The sequence below is a fragment of the Microcaecilia unicolor genome, chromosome 7 (assembly GCF_901765095.1).
Source record: "Microcaecilia unicolor chromosome 7, aMicUni1.1, whole genome shotgun sequence".
NCBI classification, from domain to species: domain Eukaryota; kingdom Metazoa; phylum Chordata; class Amphibia; order Gymnophiona; family Siphonopidae; genus Microcaecilia; species Microcaecilia unicolor.
In genome coordinates this window covers 193,129,302-193,148,664 of record NC_044037.1, presented here as the reverse complement: position 1 = coordinate 193,148,664, position 19,363 = coordinate 193,129,302, and the positions used below count along the sequence as shown (strand labels likewise).

General features: G+C 45.7%; 1 protein-coding gene across 4 annotated transcripts in view; it reads right to left on the bottom strand.

The window, feature by feature from the left end:
• Positions 1–732: 732 nt before the first annotated feature.
• The window catches only part of LANCL1 (LanC like 1), a 37,577-nt gene continuing 18,946 nt past the window's right edge, over positions 733–19,363 (bottom strand). For all 4 annotated transcript variants that reach the window (XM_030209033.1, XM_030209036.1, XM_030209035.1 and 1 more), the window contains exons 8-10: positions 16,565–16,741; positions 2,618–2,690; positions 733–851 (exon numbers count right to left, since the gene is read on the bottom strand). In XM_030209033.1, the coding sequence (XP_030064893.1) occupies positions 775–851; positions 2,618–2,690; positions 16,565–16,741 (327 nt within the window). In that variant the 3' untranslated portion in view covers positions 733–774. The remainder of the gene's footprint in view (positions 852–2,617; positions 2,691–16,564; positions 16,742–19,363) is intronic.

Below are 19,363 nucleotides of genomic sequence, written 5' to 3'. Positions count from 1 at the left end.
ATAGGTGGGCATGGGTGAAAAGGTTTGTCCCTCTGCAACTTTAGCATAGGGGGCTTCTTTTACAAAACCATACTACTTATTCCTACGCAGCAAATAAGAAGCCCACAGGAACTGAATGGGCTTCCTCTCATTTGCCGCACTGGGAATCGGTAGCGCAGCTTTGTAAAAGAGGCCTACAATTACTGGTGCGGAATGGATCCGAGTTGCTGCCACCTACAGGCTCTCCCAAAACTTCTTCCAAAAGCCCGACACAGAATTTCAGTCACAGGAACTCAGCTCTGCTGTGTCCCCATTCAACAATCAGTTTATTTAAATGAAGACTGAAGTAAACTATAAACCGGGCTCTGAACCGATACCCTAATAGATTCAGAACAAAAACTTGAAAAGTTTCTTAAAACAAAGACACTACTGTTCCATGGCATGTTAACAATGCTGTAAAGAAGCATTCTCAAAAAAAAAAAAGCTAGAAAAAGCCACAGATAAAAATAACCATGCTGCCTTGACCTTTTGCTATTGCTTTGTGGCACAAAAATATTTTCAAGCAGTTGTTAATGACATATCTCTGTGAGCTCTTTACAGGATTCTTGATCACCTTCTGCATTTATGCTAAGTCCTATAGAATCCTTATCTTGCTTTCAGAATGTGTTAATTCCTCAGTAGAAAATAGAGCAGGAGGACCAAGTACCTGCAAGCCACCAGCTAAAGACAAAAAGAAAAGAAACTGCAATAGTACCAATGCTGTGGTGTAGCACTTTATATACTCCTTGTGTCTTCTCAAAGTTCAAATGCTGGGAATTTGGCCTTGGTTGGCTCCAGTAGATCAGCCAAAAAATAGATTGTTCCAGCCATACCTGTGGCAATAAAAAAAAAAAACAACATATGCCTAGTTATAAATTTAAAACCTCTGCCAAGAGTCACATTCCAAAAATATATTATCATTTGCATTCTGTTCCAGCAAGAATGAGAATACAAACAGACTATGAAATCCTGATCTTCTAACTAAGCATATGTTACAAGGGTCATAAAACCCACATTTAGGGTCACAGCTTGGGTGGATTGACACTGTCAATCACAACTTACTTCTGGACACACTGTCCTCTTTTGGGTTCCAGGGCTCTGTCCTCTCCTGGTTCTCCTCTTATCTCTCCCATCGTACCTTCAGAGTACACTCTCATGGTTCTTCCTCCACCCCTATCCCGCTCTCTGTTGGAGTCCCTCAGGGTTCTGTCCTTGGACCCCTTCTTTTCTCTATCTACACCTCTTCCCTGGGCTCCCTGATCTCATCTCATGGCTTCCAGTATCACCTTTATGCTGACGACACCCAGCTTTATCTCTCCACACCTGACATCACTGCGGAAACCCAGGCCAAAGTATCGGCCTGCTTATCCGACGTTGCTGCCTGGATGTCCAACCGCCACCTGAAACTGAACATGGCCAAGACCGAACTTCTTGTCTTCCCACCCAAACCCACTTCTCCTCTACCTCCACTCTCTATTTCGGTTGACAACACCCTCATTATCCCGGTCTCTTCTGCCCGCAACCTCGGTGTCATCTTCGACTCCTCCCTCTCCTTCTCTGCGCACATCCAGCAGATAGCCAAGACCTGTCGCTTCTTCCTCTATAACATTAGCAAAATCCGCCCTTTCCTCTCTGAGCACACCACCTGAACTCTCATCCACTCCCTTGTTACCTCTCGCCTTGACTACTGCAACCTGCTCCTCACTGGTCTCCCACTTAGCCACTTATCCCCCCTTCAGTCCGTTCAGAACTCTGCCGCACGTCTTATATTCCGCCTGAACCGATACACTCATACCACCCCTCTCCTCAAGTCACTTCATTGGCTTCCGATCAGGTACCGCATTCAATTCAAGCTTCTGCTACTAACCTACAAATGTACTCGATCTGCAGCCCCTCTTTACCTCTCAACCCTCATCTCCCCTTACGTTCCTACCCGTACCCTCCGCTCTCAAGACAAATCCCTCCTTTCAGTACCCTTCTCCACCACCACCAACTCCAGACTCCGCCCTTTTTGCCTGGCCTCACCCCACGCGTGGAACAAACTCCCCGAGCCCATACGCCAGGCCCCCTCCCTGTCCATCTTCAAATCTCTGCTTAAAGCCCACCTCTTCAATGTCGCCTTCGGCACCTAACCTCTACACCTCTGCCCAGAAAACCTAGACTGCCCAACTTGACATTTCGTTACTTAGATTGTAAGCTCCTTTGAGCAGGGACCGTCCTTCTTTGTTTATTTTGTACAGCGCTGCGTAACCCTAGTAGCGCTCTAGAAATGTTAAGTAGTAGTAGTAAGTTCTCCACAGTGCATAATTATTTTGAACTTCCAGGGGGTCACACAATTTTATTTGGCTGTTACTATGGGGTCACAGCCACACAAAGATTAAGTTCTGCTCTACTGGGGTCTGAATTTAGCTCACCCCTTTCTCAGAGTTCAAGTGACTATTACAGAAGTCATCTGCTTGTTTCTCAAGAGAATACAAACCAGCTGGAAGAGATGAGAAGGAGAGCTTCGGAGTCACTGATCACTGCTTATAAATAATCAGTTAGCTGTGGTGATTACTTTATTCTTTGCTAAGTCCCCTCCCTGTTTGTTACAATGTACCTTCAAAGAGAGAGAAGGGAGTGTCTGCAATCCGGCATCCATGCTGCCCATAGTCAATGCACCACTCTGCAAACTGAAGGCACAGTGAGAATGTTAAACATCACAAACTTCAAAATACACTGCCATCTACCACTTAAAATCAATACTAAAAGGTATTTCCAGGGAGGTATCACCCTATAGCACCACAATACAGGCTTGGAATGCATTCCCAGATCAGACAGCAACTTGGCTGAATTATTAGTGCTAGGACGGCTACAGACCAGGATTGTTTTGGGATGCAAAGCCACTGTATTAGTGCTATGAGGAGAATGCAAATGAGGGAAAATATCAGCCACCATGTTTAGAGCAGAATGAGAAAGAGAAAAGAGGGGGTGGGGTATGGATAGACTAGAATAAAACAGGTGGTAATATGCCATCACACAAACAGGGAAGGCAAAAACATGATCTTTTCAAAGGAGATACACTTTTAAAACCAAGTTACTTGCCTGTAGCGGGTGTTATCTGTGTACAGGAGGATACAAGTCCTCACAGCATGGGCGTGTAGCCGATGGGAGCTTATACAGGAAAGCTTCTCAAGCTTAGTAAGTATCAGACACTTTTGAGTTACTTCACCATGCAGGAGGGCCACTTCCTGCCTGCTGTTTGTGGGACCACCTCAGTCTATTGATTCAGCTTTAGCAGAATACAACTCCTTGGGTAGGTGGGTGGGTGGGTGGGTATGTGAGGAACTGTATCGTGCTGTCCATGGACAACATCTTTTACGGGTAAGTAATAAGGTTTTCTCTGAGAACAAGAAAAGTCCTACATCATGGGACTCCATAGCTAGACTGCCTTCAATAGAAAAAAAAAGGAAAAACAACACTGTTACAACCAACAGACACCAATATATATATTTTTTGGTGGCAACTAGCCTTTTCTTTTTTTTTTTTTTGTTGATAGGCAGCCTGGAACAGAAATGAAATGGGCCTCAGGGGATGGAGCTGGATTTAAATCCCAAAGAGATTCTGGAGAGCTGAATGTCCAAACTTACTGTTATGACAGGAGTCTACTACTACTACTATTTAGCATTTTTATAGCGCTACAGAGCGTACGCAGCGCTGCACAAACATAGAAGAAAGACAGTCCCTGCTCAAAGAGCTTACAATCTAATAGACAAAAAATAAAGCAAGTAAATCAATTAATGTGTAGAGGAAAGAGGAGAGGAGGGTAGGTGGAGGCGAGTGGTTACAAGTCAAAAGCAATGTTAAAGAGGTGGGCTTTCAATCTAGATTTAAAGATGGTCAAGGATGGGGCAAGACGTAGGGGCTCAGGAAGTTTATTCCAGGCGTAGGGTGCAGCGAGGCAGAAGGAGTGAAGTCTGGAGTTGGCAGTAGTGGAGAAGGGAACAGATAAGAAGGATTTATCCATGGAACGGAGTGCACGGGAAGGGGAGTAGGGAAGGACGAGTGTGGAGAGATACTGGGGAGCAGTAGAATCCTCCTACAAACAGTAGTGAGCTGTGACTGTATGCACAGAAGTCCATGTTGCAGCTCTGCAAATTTTCTCCATGAAGGCTGATCCTTAAGTGGGCTACTGATCCCGCCATAGCTCGGACACTGTAAGCTGTGACATATCATGAGCCAAATCTGCCTGGGTATAAGTGAAGGAAGTGCGGTCTGCTAGACAATTAGAATGTGTTTGTTGACAGAAGCCCCCATCCTATTAGGATCAAAAAGAACAAAAAAAAAAACACTGGGTGGACTTTTCTATGGTGTGAGCACTCTGGAGGGCTGGTACGAGGGAGAGGGGATAGTGGTTCTTTCAGCCGGCATCATCCCCGGTCATTCAGCCCAGCTAGGAGAGCAGGGCGCCCTCTAGGGATCAAACTGCCAGGGAAAGCTGTAATGCAGGAGAAAAACTACACTCCCCAGAAGCCAGTGCAGGGTCAGCTGAACTCTCAGGAGGGGGAGGGTGGAATGACTGATTGGGAGATGAGGTCTGATCCTGGAGATGGGGAACAGCTGGTGGAGCTTGGGGAGGAGGAGGAGATGGAGTGGAATAAAGCAGAGGTAGAAGGAGAAGGTAAGGGGGAATGTATGGAGGTGGGTGGTTTGGCTCTAACCCGTGCAGACAGGGTGAGAGCTTTTGTGGCCTCAGCATTGCCCCGGTTGTGGAGTTGGGGGAAGCTGGGAGCAAAGCAGTGGGGGAGCAACTGGAAAGCACAACTTGCTACCATATTGGCTGTTCCCAAGAGGTAGTGCTGTGGAAGGGGGGGAAGGGCTTTAAGACAGAAAGGCATGTGCATTTTGGGGGAACTTAAACTGTAAGAGGTGAGAGAGGAGGTGGTTCCAGCTAAATCTCCAAAACTATCTGCGGTGAAGATAGTGTGGCTGGAGGTTTGGGGAGAGAGAATTTAAAACAAAAGCCTGTAATTGAAAATGGATTAAAGTTTGCTGATAATTGGAGGTGTTTAGACAAGGCTGACATCTGTAACAATAAAGAACTTGGATTGCTCTTTCTGCTGGAGTGGGACTGATTTTCTCAGCAGCTGGCAAGGTGGAGAGGGAGAGCAAGTGAAAGTGCGGTGGCTGGCTAGGAAAGCAGACGGAAGCCAGTGGAAGCTAAGCAGGGTCCACCCTGGCTCCCACCTGGAAGGGGGACCTGGTTACAAAGTGGTGGCCGTGGTGGGATGATCTGAACAACCCGCCGGATAAAGAAGCGTGTATTACTCCGAGTTCCGGTAAGCATATACGGGACTCGGGTAACCAGGAGGAGGGGGATATAGAGGGCCAGAGTGGTGGTAATACCGCACTTGGAGAGTGTTCTTTGTCTTTCCCTTTCTCACAGGTACCAGTGGCTAAGACGACATGGAGTCGAAGGAGCTGCTGTCTTTTATGGCCCACCAGTTCCAAAAGCAGCAGGAAATGGCTCAGAGACTTCTAGAGGATTCCTTGGCTGCTTCTCGAGCACAGATACAACCGGTGCTGGAGGTGGTGCAGGAATTGTTACGGGCAGTACCCCTACCGAGGAAGGAGAGTACTTCGTTAGAGGCTACAGCTACTGGAGCTGTGCCTGGAAGCATGGAGCCTGGACGAGTTAATTGGTTGCCTTGGGGCAAATTAACAGAGCAGGACGACATTGAGGATTATCTGGGGACTTTTGAGAGGGTAGCATTGGCGGCTGCATGGCCTCAAGAGCAATGGACCATTAGACTGGCTCCTGCCCTGTCGGGGGAAGCCCTGGCAGCTTTTCGGAGCCTGTTGCCAGGGGACGTGGTGGATTATCAGAAGCTGAAAACGGCTATTTTGGACCGGTATGGGGTAAGCAGACAAACTTATCGCAGGCGCTTTCGGAGTTGGAGGTGGAGGGAGGGGGAGACTCCGAAGGCCTTGGCTCAGAAGCTGATGGACTTGGCTACCAAATGGCTAGAGCCTGATAAGAGGGCAGTGACTCAGTTGATGCAGGATCTGGTGCTGGAGCAGTTTTTAGAGGCTCTACCGGACAGTATCAGGGTTAATTTGATCAGGAAGGGATGTGAGACTCTGGAAGAAGCTATCAAAGGCTTTGAATACTTCCTGGAGTCACAATACTCAGGGGGGGGAGAGGGGGTCTGGCGGGGTGGTCGGGGTAAAATGTTCAAAGGATCTGGGTGGAGGGAGGACGGTCCTAAGGAGGATGATAGAATGTGCTACCGATGTGGGAAGTCGGGACATGTGAGGAGGGATTGTAGGGCCAAGTTGGGGCTCATATCTCAGGTAACCCCCTCTAAGGAACCCCAGTTTACGCATTGGGTTAAGATAGGAGGGGTCCCGGTGGAAGGACTTTTAGACTCAGGAGCGGACCAGACAATGTGCTCCCAGAAGTTGTGGGGGCAGATTGCCCGGAAAGGGGGTCAGCAGGGTAGGAAGAGAGACCGGTCTGTGGCTATTCAGTGCATACACGGGGCCTCCTCAAGGTATCCGGTCCGGCTAGTAGACATACAGGACCAGGAGGGCCTTCAGTGGGTGTGGGTGGCTGTACTTCCTAGGCTACCTCAGGATCTCATTTTAGGACGGGATTGGGCTCCATTCACATACTGCCTTGGTGGTAAGCAAGCCTTGGTATCTACCCGGGCCCAGGAGAGGCAGGAAAAGGAGCAGGAACTGTCCCTGGCACAAGTATTTCCATTCCAGGGAGAGGTTATGGGGCGGCCGGGGAAGACCAGGAAAGGCTCTCAGCAAAAGAAACGAGGTCAGGAGCAAAGGCGGCAGCATTGTCAAGAGCTCCTTCATCAGGGGAGGTTCCCAGGGGATACGGAACAGGTGTTAGAGAGATTCCCTGATTTTTCCAAAGAGCAAAAAGATGACCAGACATTGCAGTATGCGTGGGAGCGGGTAGATCAAGAGGGAGAAACCAGCTTCCCTCGGTTTGTTAGTGACAAGGGGTTGCTATATCGGCTGTCCTGTTTAGCAGGGGGGAAGGAACCTCAGAAACAGTTAGTAGTACCGAGGGGGTTTAGGGACCTGGTGTTACGGGTATCTCATGATCATATCTTAGGGGGTCACAAGGGGGCTCAGAATACTCTCCGGCAGGTATTAAACAGATTTTACTGGCCCGGGGTGTATAAAGAGGTGGAACAATTTTGCAGCTCCTGTAGTCAGTGTCAGAGGGTATCAGAGCAAACACTGAACAGAGTGCCCCTACGACCCCTTCCCCGTATAGGGACTCCTATTACCCGTATGGCAATGGATATGATCGGGCCCATTGATAAGTCCCGAAGGGGGTATTCCTATATTCTAGTGATCATGGATATGGCCACAAGGTATCCCTGGGCCGTGCCGCTTCGTACCACCTCAGCGAAAGTTATTGCGGCCCAGCTAATTCGGATCTTTTGTGAGGTGGGGTTTCCTAGGGAAATGATTACCGACCGGGGGACCAATTTCATGTCACGAACCCTGGCCCAGGTTTGGGAGGCTTTCGGGATACAGCATATTCGGACCGCAGCTTACCATCCTCAGACTAATGGCCTGGTGGAGAGATTCAATAAAACCTTGAAAATGTTGTTGAGGAAAGGGTTAGGTTCCTCCCATGAGGAATGGGATCTATTGTTACCATTTGTTTTGTATGTGTGTAGGGAGAATGTTCAGGCCTCTCTGGGTGTATCACCATTTGAATTGATGTATGGGAGATCACCCCGGGGAGTGTTGGATGTGTTAAGGGAGCAGTGGGTTCCTCCGGAAGAGGAGGATCGGGATGTAGTGAACTATCTAGTGAAGCTGAAGGAACGGTTGCATAAATTGAGCCGCGGGGCTCAGCAACACTGGGAGAGGAGTCAGGATTATCAGAAAGCCTATTATGACCGGAAAGGGGAGGAGAGGGCATTGGAGGTGGGGGACAAAGTCTTGATCATGGTTTCAGACTCACCTCATAAGTTCACGGGACGCTGGAGGGGTCCTGCTGTCATAGAAAAGAAGTTAGGTCCAGTCACCTACTTAGTAAGGAATGAGCAAGGCCGGGGGCAGACCTATCATATTAATGTGCTTAAACCTTGGCAGGAGAGAAGGGGACTATTTGGTCAGTCTAGGATAGAAGCTGAGGAAGAATTAGGACCACAGATCACGGAGATATTTAAGGCAGGAGAACCGCAGATTGCGACTACATTGCCAGGGAGTCAGCAGAAAGAGGTTCAGGCACTTGTGGAGGAGTTTCGGGATGTCCTGACTCCTTGCCCAGGGGAAACCCACCTTATCATGCATGATATCATCTCGGAGCCAGGCCGGGTGGTCAGACAGAGACCTTACCGTCTCTCACCCCCAAAGAAACAAGAGGTGGTCCGACAGGTACAGGAGATGCTGGATTTTGGGGTCATTGAGGAATCTGTCAGTCCATGGTCGAGTCCTGTGGTGTTAGTGCCCAAGTCCGATGGTACGTGGCGGTTTTGCATCGACTTTAGACAAGTTAATGCGCTGTCAGATTCTGATGCCTATCCGATGCCACGTATCGATGAACTATTGGATCGGTTGGGTACTGCCCGATATCTGTCCACCCTGGACTTGACCAAAGGGTATTGGCAGATCCCTCTGACTCAGGAGGCCAAGCCTAAGACAGCCTTTTCTACACCCATGGGGCTCTATCAATTTAAATGCATGCCGTTTGGTCTTAATTCCGCAGCAGCTTCCTGCCAGCGGTTGTTAGATCAGGTTTTAAGACCACATCAGCAATATGCGGCGGCTTACCTGGACGATGTTATCATTCAGAGTGAGGATTGGCCCTCTCATATGATAAGAGTGAGGGCGGTATTAGAGGCTTTCCGTCAAGCAGGTTTGACTTTGAACCCTCAAAAGTGTTGCTTTGGGCAGGAGAAGGTTAAATATCTGGGATACCGGGTGGGGAATGGTCAGATAACTCCGCTCTGGGATAAGGTAGCGAGTATCCGGGACTTTCCCTGCCCCAAAAATAAGAAACAGTTAAGGAGCTTTTTGGGCCTAGTGGGGTACTATAGGAGGTTCATACCCCACTTTGCCTCCATTGCTACACCCCTCACTAATAAACTTCAGAAGGGGTCCCCCAACAGTCTACGATGGGAGGAGGGAGGGCTTCGGGTGTTCAATGAATTGAGATTGGCCCTGTGTCAGGAACCCCTGCTGAGAGCCGTGGATTTTGATAAGCCCTTTGTACTGCAAGCTGATGCCTCGGGGGTAGGTTTGGGGGCTGTGTTGTCTCAGGTACACGAGGGACAGGAACATCCCCTGATGTATCTGAGCCGGAAACTGCTCCCCCATGAGGTCCGGTACTCGACCATAGAGAGAGAATGTTTAGCGATAAAATGGGCAGTGCAGATGTGCCATTACTATTTAGATGGGCGTAAATTTACTCTGGTTACTGATCATGCGCCTTTGAGGTGGTTAGGCCAGATGAAAAATAGTAATGGTCGTCTCACAAGGTGGTATCTGGCTTTACAGCCCTATCAATTCAAGGTGGAGCATAGATCAGGCAAATTTCTGACAAACGCGGATGTTCTTTCTCGAATTGCCAGTACAGGACAGGAGAAGACTGGCAATCGTTTGAGCCGGGGGGTGTGTGAGCGCTCTGGAGGGCTGGTACGAGGGAGAGGGGATAGTGGTTCTTTCAGCCGGCATCATCCCCGGTCATTCAGCCCAGCTAGGAGAGCAGGGCGCCCTCTAGGGATCAAACTGCCAGGGAAAGCTGTAATGCAGGAGAAAAACTACACTCCCCAGAAGCCAGTGCAGGGTCAGCTGAACTCTCAGGAGGGGGAGGGTGGAATGACTGATTGGGAGATGAGGTCTGATCCTGGAGATGGGGAACAGCTGGTGGAGCTTGGGGAGGAGGAGGAGATGGAGTGGAATAAAGCAGAGGTAGAAGGAGAAGGTAAGGGGGAATGTATGGAGGTGGGTGGTTTGGCTCTAACCCGTGCAGACAGGGTGAGAGCTTTTGTGGCCTCAGCATTGCCCCGGTTGTGGAGTTGGGGGAAGCTGGGAGCAAAGCAGTGGGGGAGCAACTGGAAAGCACAACTTGCTACCATATTGGCTGTTCCCAAGAGGTAGTGCTGTGGAAGGGGGGGAAGGGCTTTAAGACAGAAAGGCATGTGCATTTTGGGGGAACTTAAACTGTAAGAGGTGAGAGAGGAGGTGGTTCCAGCTAAATCTCCAAAACTATCTGCGGTGAAGATAGTGTGGCTGGAGGTTTGGGGAGAGAGAATTTAAAACAAAAGCCTGTAATTGAAAATGGATTAAAGTTTGCTGATAATTGGAGGTGTTTAGACAAGGCTGACATCTGTAACAATAAAGAACTTGGATTGCTCTTTCTGCTGGAGTGGGACTGATTTTCTCAGCAGCTGGCAAGGTGGAGAGGGAGAGCAAGTGAAAGTGCGGTGGCTGGCTAGGAAAGCAGACGGAAGCCAGTGGAAGCTAAGCAGGGTCCACCCTGGCTCCCACCTGGAAGGGGGACCTGGTTACAAAGGGCACGTAAACCATTTACGTGCATTAAAAACGCTAATGCACCTATAGCGCACCTTAGTAAACATAGGCATTAGTCTGTTCCATACAGATGGGTAAGGATCTCCTTCAATCCAATGTGTACAGTGCGCTCTCTCATCTTTGTGGTCACGAGTCCTGGGAAAAAAATAATTTTCCACAGACTAAGGTGAAAAATCAGGCATCACCTTAGGAAGGCACTTAGAATGAGTGTGCAGAACCACCCTGTTGTTGAAGAACTTAAAGGAACATTCTTATAAACTGGGTGCTTGCATCTATGTGCCCATTGCATACATAAAATTACAGAATGCTCAAGAATTGAATGTGTCCTATTTATTTCACTTAGCTTCTCTACTGGAATGACGATCGATAAGAATAAGCTTCTATATTGTGTTACTCATTGTTTAAAACTCATTTTACATTTAGGTTTGTTGCCGTAAGATACTAGAACTCACTTCCAACTGAGCTTTGATTAGAACAGAATTCCGTACGCAGTTAAAAACTTGTCTGTTCAATAAATACTTAAAATGTTAGATAGATTAATTACATATATTTGCTAAGTAAAAATATTGTTGTTTATATTGATCTGTAAACCGTTCTGAGCTATACGGTTTGACATGGTACTTCTTATGTTCTGTTACAAAACAAAATAAAAGCTTATACTCCACATATTAACCAAATAAGGATCAATATGGTTTACAACAAAAGAAGCTAGTCATATCTAGAAACTTACATCACAAAATTAAATGAAACCAATGGCCAATATTCTACTTATTTAAAAATTGTTTAAATTAAAAACATTAAAAGTTTTCAGGTTTACCACAGAAGTTACATAATTAGTTTTCAAACTCATTTTTGATAATAAAGAATTCGAGTTGCGACTTGATACTGGAATGTTACGACAAACTGTTTTATATTTTATACCTTTAGCTGATAGAATGAGATCAATTGGCCCTGATTTTGTAGGATCTTACTTGAAGCTGAGAATAATATCAATGAAGTTGTGTACTCTGGTGCTAAACCATAAATGATTTTAAGAACTAGAGTACACATTTTAAAAATACTTTGAGCTTGTAGAGGAAGCCAATGCAATATTATCAATAAAGGGATAACTCTATGAACGTGTGACCATTGCACAGCAATCCTGTATTACACAGTATCCTGTATTTTTGAATGCACTTCATCAAACAATATAGAATACTGCTGCGAGGTCTGCTATTGAGACAGACATAGGGGAGGCCACTGCTTGCTCTGGGATTGGTAGCATGGAATGTTGCTACTATTTAGGTTTTTGCCAGTGGACTGGCCACCGTTGTTAGGATACACATAAGTGGACATATGGGGAGCATAACTCATTGTAAGTTATGTATGCTCCTGCTGCATTTAGGTGCCTGCAGTTATGCCAGGTCTATATCTGGTGTACTGCAGGTGTATAATTGTAAGGTTAACCCAGTATTTGATATCAGATTCTGGGCACCCAGATGCTGTTATAGAATAGGCTCTCACCAAGTAGAATCAGGGTGCCTAAATGAAGGCACCCAGTTGTACAATTGCCTACTCAGCGTAAGGTGGATTAGTTATTAGAGCCTGGAATTCACTTATTCTGTATCTGGAGTCACCATCACAAAAGCAGGACCTTCCAGGTAAGGTACTTCAGATCACAAGTATCAAGCGGCTTGAAGGGAGCTTTCACTTTATGGGTTAGTACCATGCTGAAGTCCCATGGCACCATGGAAGGGTTCAACAGAAAGAGTCCCAAATAAATGCTGTACAGAGTTGGGGGTTCCTTTTCAGATAGTGGTGGTGAAACATCAATTCCATTAAGGTATACTCTAACAAGGTTAGTTTTTAAACCCATCTCACACAAATGTAGAAGGTATTCAAGTGGATTTTATGTGGGACAGACCCTTCCATCACACCAGACAGCAAACCTCTTCCACAAACTTCAGAACCACCTAGTGGAATCTCTCCTGGCAGCCAGCAACATCTGCAGAATACTAGCAGACAAATTCAAAAGAAGCTGTAGTTACCCCTCTCAACATACAAGCTATGAGGGCAAGGGACTCTATGCAAGATCGAAGAACTCTATTATATCTTCAACAATCAGTGATGGAGAATGCCTCAGTTTTATGGATATTCTAACTGAAAGTTCCAGAAGAAGAGGAAACACATTTGTCTCAGCTAATGTGAACCAATGCGAACCAGAGTTCCCAGATCCTCAGTCTGAGAACACTTTTCACTGTAAGGGTAATTAGAAGATACAAGATTCTCTCATCAATCCAGGAGGGAGCCATCAGAGGCTGGTTTGCTGTGTGTCACTATCCTTGAACTGAGGTACCTTCTTGTTCTGAAAAGTGACATGTTCCATGGTGCCATCTGCTGACTTCTTTAGATTTCTACTACTATGAACACTAGATGGTGATCCTTTGTTGAGATAGAGAGGCTTCTGCCTGAATTGTGTCTAACAGAGCTCCTATGAACTCCAATTGCAATGATAGTTTTAGTTAAGATTTGGGGTTATGATAAAACCTAGTCAACTCCAGCATCCAGATGCTGTGCACTCTGACCCTTCTGCTTCTTTCCAAGATATACTCTTTACCAGCCAAACGTTCAAATAAGGAAACACATGAATTACCAGTGTGCACCGATATGCTGCTGTGACCGCAAGGCATTCTGTGAATACCTGAGAAGCTGGAGAGGCGCCAAAATGTAATTTGTGGTACTGGTAATGTTTCCTTATGATGAATCTGAGATACCTCGTGACTTGGATGTATCTCTATTTGAGTGTGCCATTTAAATTCTGAGAACATAAAACCAATCTTCTCTTTGAGGAATGAGAATTAGGGTGCCTAGGGAAACCATCCTGAGCTTTTATCTTATTAGAAATTTGTTCAGCGACTTAGGTCTAAGGATGGGACAGAAGCCCCTCATCTTTTTTTGGGGATCGATAAATATTTGGAACAAAATCTCTGCCGTCTTTGCTCCGGTAGAGCAGGTCTGACTGCAATACTTTTAAAAAGGGAAGAAAGGTGCCTTGGCTAAGTATTTCCTGATGTTGAAAGCTTGACCATGATGATCTCAATAGGCAATTTGGAACTGTTTTGAATAGATGAAGACTGTATCCTAGCTGGATGATTTTTAGAACCTACTAATTGGAGATTTTAAGAAACTAATAGTTTGTGAAAAAAGTCTCCTCTGTAATGGCAGTAGTTATGTTCTCTGGAGGAAGTCAAAATTGCTCCTGGCTTAACTGCTGGGCTGGTTGGGTTTTTTTTGGGGGGTGGGGGTGGGGGTTCTCTGCTGTCTGGGATGAAAGCAATATCCCTATCTTGACTGGTAAGAGCAAAGGAAAGGAGGATATCTGTGCCTCAGAGTAACAGAATCCCCTTCAACCTCCACTCTGATTCCTCCTGAAGAGGAGACCAGGTCAGAAGTGGGCCTAGAGGGAGGGTTTGTGCTTCATAAAAAGTAACAGTTTTCTATATCTTGTCTCTGAAGAGATTCTTTTCATGGCCTGGCATGTCAGTAAGCTTTTATTGCATATCATACTGGAGGTCTGAAATCTGGAGCCAGGCAAGTCTGTGGGAGCTAATACCCATCTCAAAAGCTCTTGATACCGCATTGAAAATATCTTAGCTTGCTTGGACCATGTATTTACCACACTCCTTCCCTTTGCCCACTAGCAAATGGAGTTGCTCAGTATTCCGAGGTAGAACATCTGCAAACTCCTACTACACTGCAAGCAATGTTTCACAAGTTTTTGCCCATAAACAGCTGGTAAGAAGTTATGTGGGGAAATAAGCATAGCTTTTGAAAAACTTCTCTTCCAAAATATTGCAGTGTCCAACCTTCTCTCCTCAGGGGCACTGAGGGATGAGTCTTGGAACTTGAGGTCCTTTTGAAAGTAGATTTGACCAACATAGAATGGTGAGGAAGCTGATTTTCAAATCCAGGAGCCTTCTGGACCCTCATGTTTTTAAGCACTAGAGAAAGGATCTCCCACATTCTCATCTGTACATCCTTGAGGATTCTATAGGCAATGTCTCAGCTTCCTTGGACAGGTCCAATGTTTCTGTCATGGGCTTCTCCTCTGTCTCTAAATTAAAAAGGAATGGCCTCAGCTATTTCCCCTCACAAAAATGGATTAAATAGTTCCATATCCATAGCTAGGCTAGGGATTTTATTCTTTCACTAGTAAAACATGCCCGTTTCTGGAGCAAATGAAACGGGCGCTAGCAAGGTTTTCCTCTCGAACCCCCCTCCCTACCCACCCCTTCGGTGTTGTGAAGCCACTGACCGCCATTGCTCCGCACCTCGTCAACGCACGCCACCTTCATCTCCTGAGTCGTGAAGCCACTGACTCCATTGCTCTGCCCTCGCTCTGTGACACCATTGCTCCGCCCTCGACGTCATCACGTTTGACGCGAGGGCGGGGCCAGAGAAAGTGATTTCGGTGGCTTCACCACCACGAACCCTTCGAACCCGAAGGAAGTGACACTGACGTCAGTGTCCTCAGAACGTTGAGGGTGAGTTTTATTATATAGGATAAGGAGAAGACAGGTATTATAAGCTAGTTGAACCCTATTCAAAGAATGTATCTGGCTCATAAATCAGAATTTCAGGGGTGCTCAAAGTCAGACCCTGAAAAATACTCCAGATAAGTCTGGGTCTCTACCTGTCTCAGCTGATCTAGCGACTCCCATGTCAGGCCTTGGACATCAAAATAGCACGGATCTCCAATGCCTTGGTAAAGCTTCCTTCCCCAACATACTGGACAGTGTAGCAGATATAGACTCCGAGGCCCTCCAAGGTCAAGCAGTACATGAGTTTTGAGGACTGATTGGATATTTTGCTGCATCAACACTGACCTTGGTGCATCAGTGGTCTCAACACCACACTTTGATGAGGTGCAACATCTATGTATTCTGGCCTCCACTTGAGTGTCTGGGTAACTGATTCCGATGGCCTATATCGATGCTCAATGTCAAGGGAAGTACAATGCACTCTCACTGCTGATGCATCCACAGCAGCTCTGAAACCTACTGAGACCAATACTTCTGATGCTGAAGTCAATGAACTGGACTTCTCAGCACCAAAACCCTATTTCCACTGCTTATCTTGAACCATGAAAACCTTTTGGACATCCCCGAACACACAAGTTACAACAAGAGAGATCATGGTCAGGTTCCTGCCACCAATTACGATATCTGTGATGGATATGGTCCTATTACACAGAATACACTTCTTAAAGCTGCCGGGGGTGTTTTTTTACTCGATCACATCATCTGGAAAATAGTTTCTGTGAAATCAAACTACTTGGTTTTGACCAAAACATACTCTGACCTGAGTCTGAAGTCTTCAATTGAGTACCAAAAACACTATCTAAGCTGCTAATAGGAAAAAGTACAGCATGACGTGACAGGACTACTGAGACACTTACAAAATGCTTACAGTGATTACCATATCTTGAGGCAAGCTCTAGTGATGTGTCCGAACAGCCCATGGAAAGATGATCTTGGAGGTGGTCCTGCTGACAGTGGCAGGTGAGAAGTGACACGAATGCATGGTGAAGGACTCAAAAGCTTCTTGTATTTACTAAGCTGGAGAAGCTTTCCTGCACAGGCTCTGTCAAATGACATCACCCATGCTGTGAAAACTTGCTATCCTGCTTATCCTTGAAGAAATGTTGATACTTACAAAAATCTTGGGAAGACAGTTTAACAATCTGGGTACTACCCCTCTAAACTGGTACAAACAAGTATGCTTCAGAACAAAACACCACTTAAAAATATTTAGGCCCAGAGAGATGCCAGTAAGAAACAGATGGCTTTTGGTTCTGTTAAAATGGTATCTATTCAATCCTCATTGTCTTTTAGTAACAGTACTGGAATATTATAAAGTAGTGCTAATTGGCCAATGAGATCCTGTTTAATGGTTTTTGATTTGGCAACCAGTGTGAACTTTGCTGTTAGGACTGATCATCCAACACACCCACCTTGCAGGCCCTGTATAAGTACTTCACGTCCCGAGTCAGATTGAACAGTGCCAGGAAGGCATAGGCATTGCCTGCAGCCCCATGGCAAAGCCCATAACCCTTCTTTAGCAGCCCTCTCTGCCAGACCACTTCTGCACACTGCAGGGCATCAGCCAGATACCGCTGCTCACCATATACCTGGAGAAAGAGAAACAGATGTTAACTAGCATCTTAGCTACAGCAATGGGGAAGTGCTATTCTTGCATTATAAGCCCAACATACAAGGTTGACCCACTCGTATTAGAGAAGCCCAATGTAAGTCAGGCTTACAACAAAAGCTGAGGAGGAGCAATTTAAATAGGAAGGCTACAATTTCTACTTGGGTTTCCTATGACTTGGGCTCACACTTCCTTACCTTGGAGCTTCTCCATAAAGATAGGGACCACTGCCTTATAAGGTTATATGAGTATTGAACTCATGACCCAAGATGTCTGCATAATTCAAACATGTGCTAAGGGACCCCCCCCAGCCACTTAGATTTGCATGTAAACCTCTTTCTATTGTATGTCAATTTTTTCATGCATAATAGTTGTGGATATCCTAAAAACCTGACTGAAAAGGAGTTCCTAGGATATCTCTGGGTATCACTGTTTTAAGGTGTCTGTTTTTAATGAGATATTCTTGATTAGTAAATAATACATTCCTTTTATACGAAGCATGGCCACTCAGGGTTTGTCAAGGGCCTGCAATTGATTCTCAGCCCACATAAGAATCTATACAATGATGAAGAGTGGGCTAGCGTAAGAATACTGGACTCTGATTAGCGTTAAAATCTGGAATGCATGCCTTGACAAAGTGACGTCACTCAGCTGATGGCTGCCCGATTGCTGAGCACCCTGAAGCCCCACTGCAATTATCAATTATTAGCTGGTTTAATGGCACTGAATTGAGGAAGAATTAGCTGGGAAATATCGTTTACACATCGGAGCAATCTATCATGGGCAAAAAGCTCAGAACCAACCTTAAAGTACTGTACTTGCATATAAATAGACTGGCTCCATGGGCCATGTGGTGCCCAAGATGGTAGCTGCTCATGCTGAATCCCCACTGGGAGGACAGCATTAGGAGGAGCAAGTACTACTACTACTACTATTTAACATTTCTAAAGCGCTACTAGGGTTACGCAGCGCTGTACAGTTAACAAAGAAGGACAGTCCCTGCTCAAAGGAGCTTACAATCTAATGGACAACATGTGTGGACAGTATGTGCAGACAAGACAAATTGGGGCTGTCTAGATTCCTGGGTAGAGTTGAAATGGTTAGGTGCCGAAGTTGACATTGAAGAGATGGGCTTTGAGCAAGGATTTGAAGATGGGCAGGGAGGGGGCTTGGCATATGGGCTGAGGAAGTTTATTCCAAGCATAGGGAGAGGCAAGGCAGAAAGGGCGGACCCTGGAGTTGGCGATGGTGGAGAAGGGAACAGAGGGATTTGTCCTGTGAGCGGAGGTTTCGGGTAGGAGCGTACGGGGAGATAAGGGTAGAGAGGTAGCGGGGGGCAGCAGATTGAGTGCATTTGTAGGTTAGTAGGAGAAGCTTGAACTGTATGTGGTACCTGATTGGAAGCCAGTGAAGTGACTTGAGGAGAGGGGTGATATGAGTATATCGGTCTAGGCGGAAGATAAGACGCGCAGCAGAGTGAAGGACTTAATTGTCCCGGATGCCCAAATGCTGGCAAGTAGAGAACAGCTTACGGCAATGATTGTGGCTATGAAACAAGAGCTGCATGCAGAAGTGGAAGGGCTGCATAAGAAAACAGAAAAGAAGGGGCAACAGCTGAACAAGTTTCAGGAGAGAGTTTGGACCATGACCGCGAAGTGGTGGAGCTCTAAAAGCAAAGCGAGTTTTTGGAACACAACTGAAGATGGGGGAACACCAGGCGTGCAGAAATAATCTGAGCTTTGCAATTACCAGGGCTTCTTAAGGAGCAGAATATGGCGGTTCTAATGCATAAAGTCTGCCATCAATTTCTGTGAGAGCTAGACCAAGCAGCTGAACTGAAAACTATTGAATTTGAAAAAGTCTATTGGGCTCTGAGCCCTAAGCCACCGGACTGTCCCCGTGACATTGTGGCCCGAGTCCTCTGGTTCCCTCTCAAGGACTGCATTATATATGTGGAAATCTGCATGCCTTATCAAACCAGTATACTCTGATAGAAAATGAAATCCAGAACAGTCTTTCTAACACAGTTACAAAGACAGCATATGATAAGTTGAAAAGCAAAAATACGATAAAGCTATATGTACCTGTATACCCTATTTCCTAAAGGAACAAGAATGTGATGAAGCCTATAAATAGACAGTAAGCAGGAAAGCTTTCACGTAGAGAGTAAAATCAAACAAAAGTAGAGGACATGGGAAAATTGTGGGATATAAACGCTATAAATAAATAAATATAAAAAAACAAACCTGAAATATAAATGGGCTATGAAACCTATATAAACACTCATTCATATATCATTAATGCTATATTGGAAGTCCTTTAAAACTATTTTTATATTATTTTTTCATGAGAGGGTGTTAGATACTCAGAATGCCCACCCGCATTACTTTTGCTCTTTATGTTGTTGATTTTTTGGTTATGCATTTTTAATATTTACATTTTATACTGAGTTTCTATGCACATTTTTCATGTTTATTATAGTTGTTATGTAGCATTCACTGTGCTACTCATTTATATGATGTTGATGTTTAATACAGATATATAAGTTATATGTTTTTTTAGAATATTTATGTGACCCCTGAGGCAGGCGTGTGATTATGCC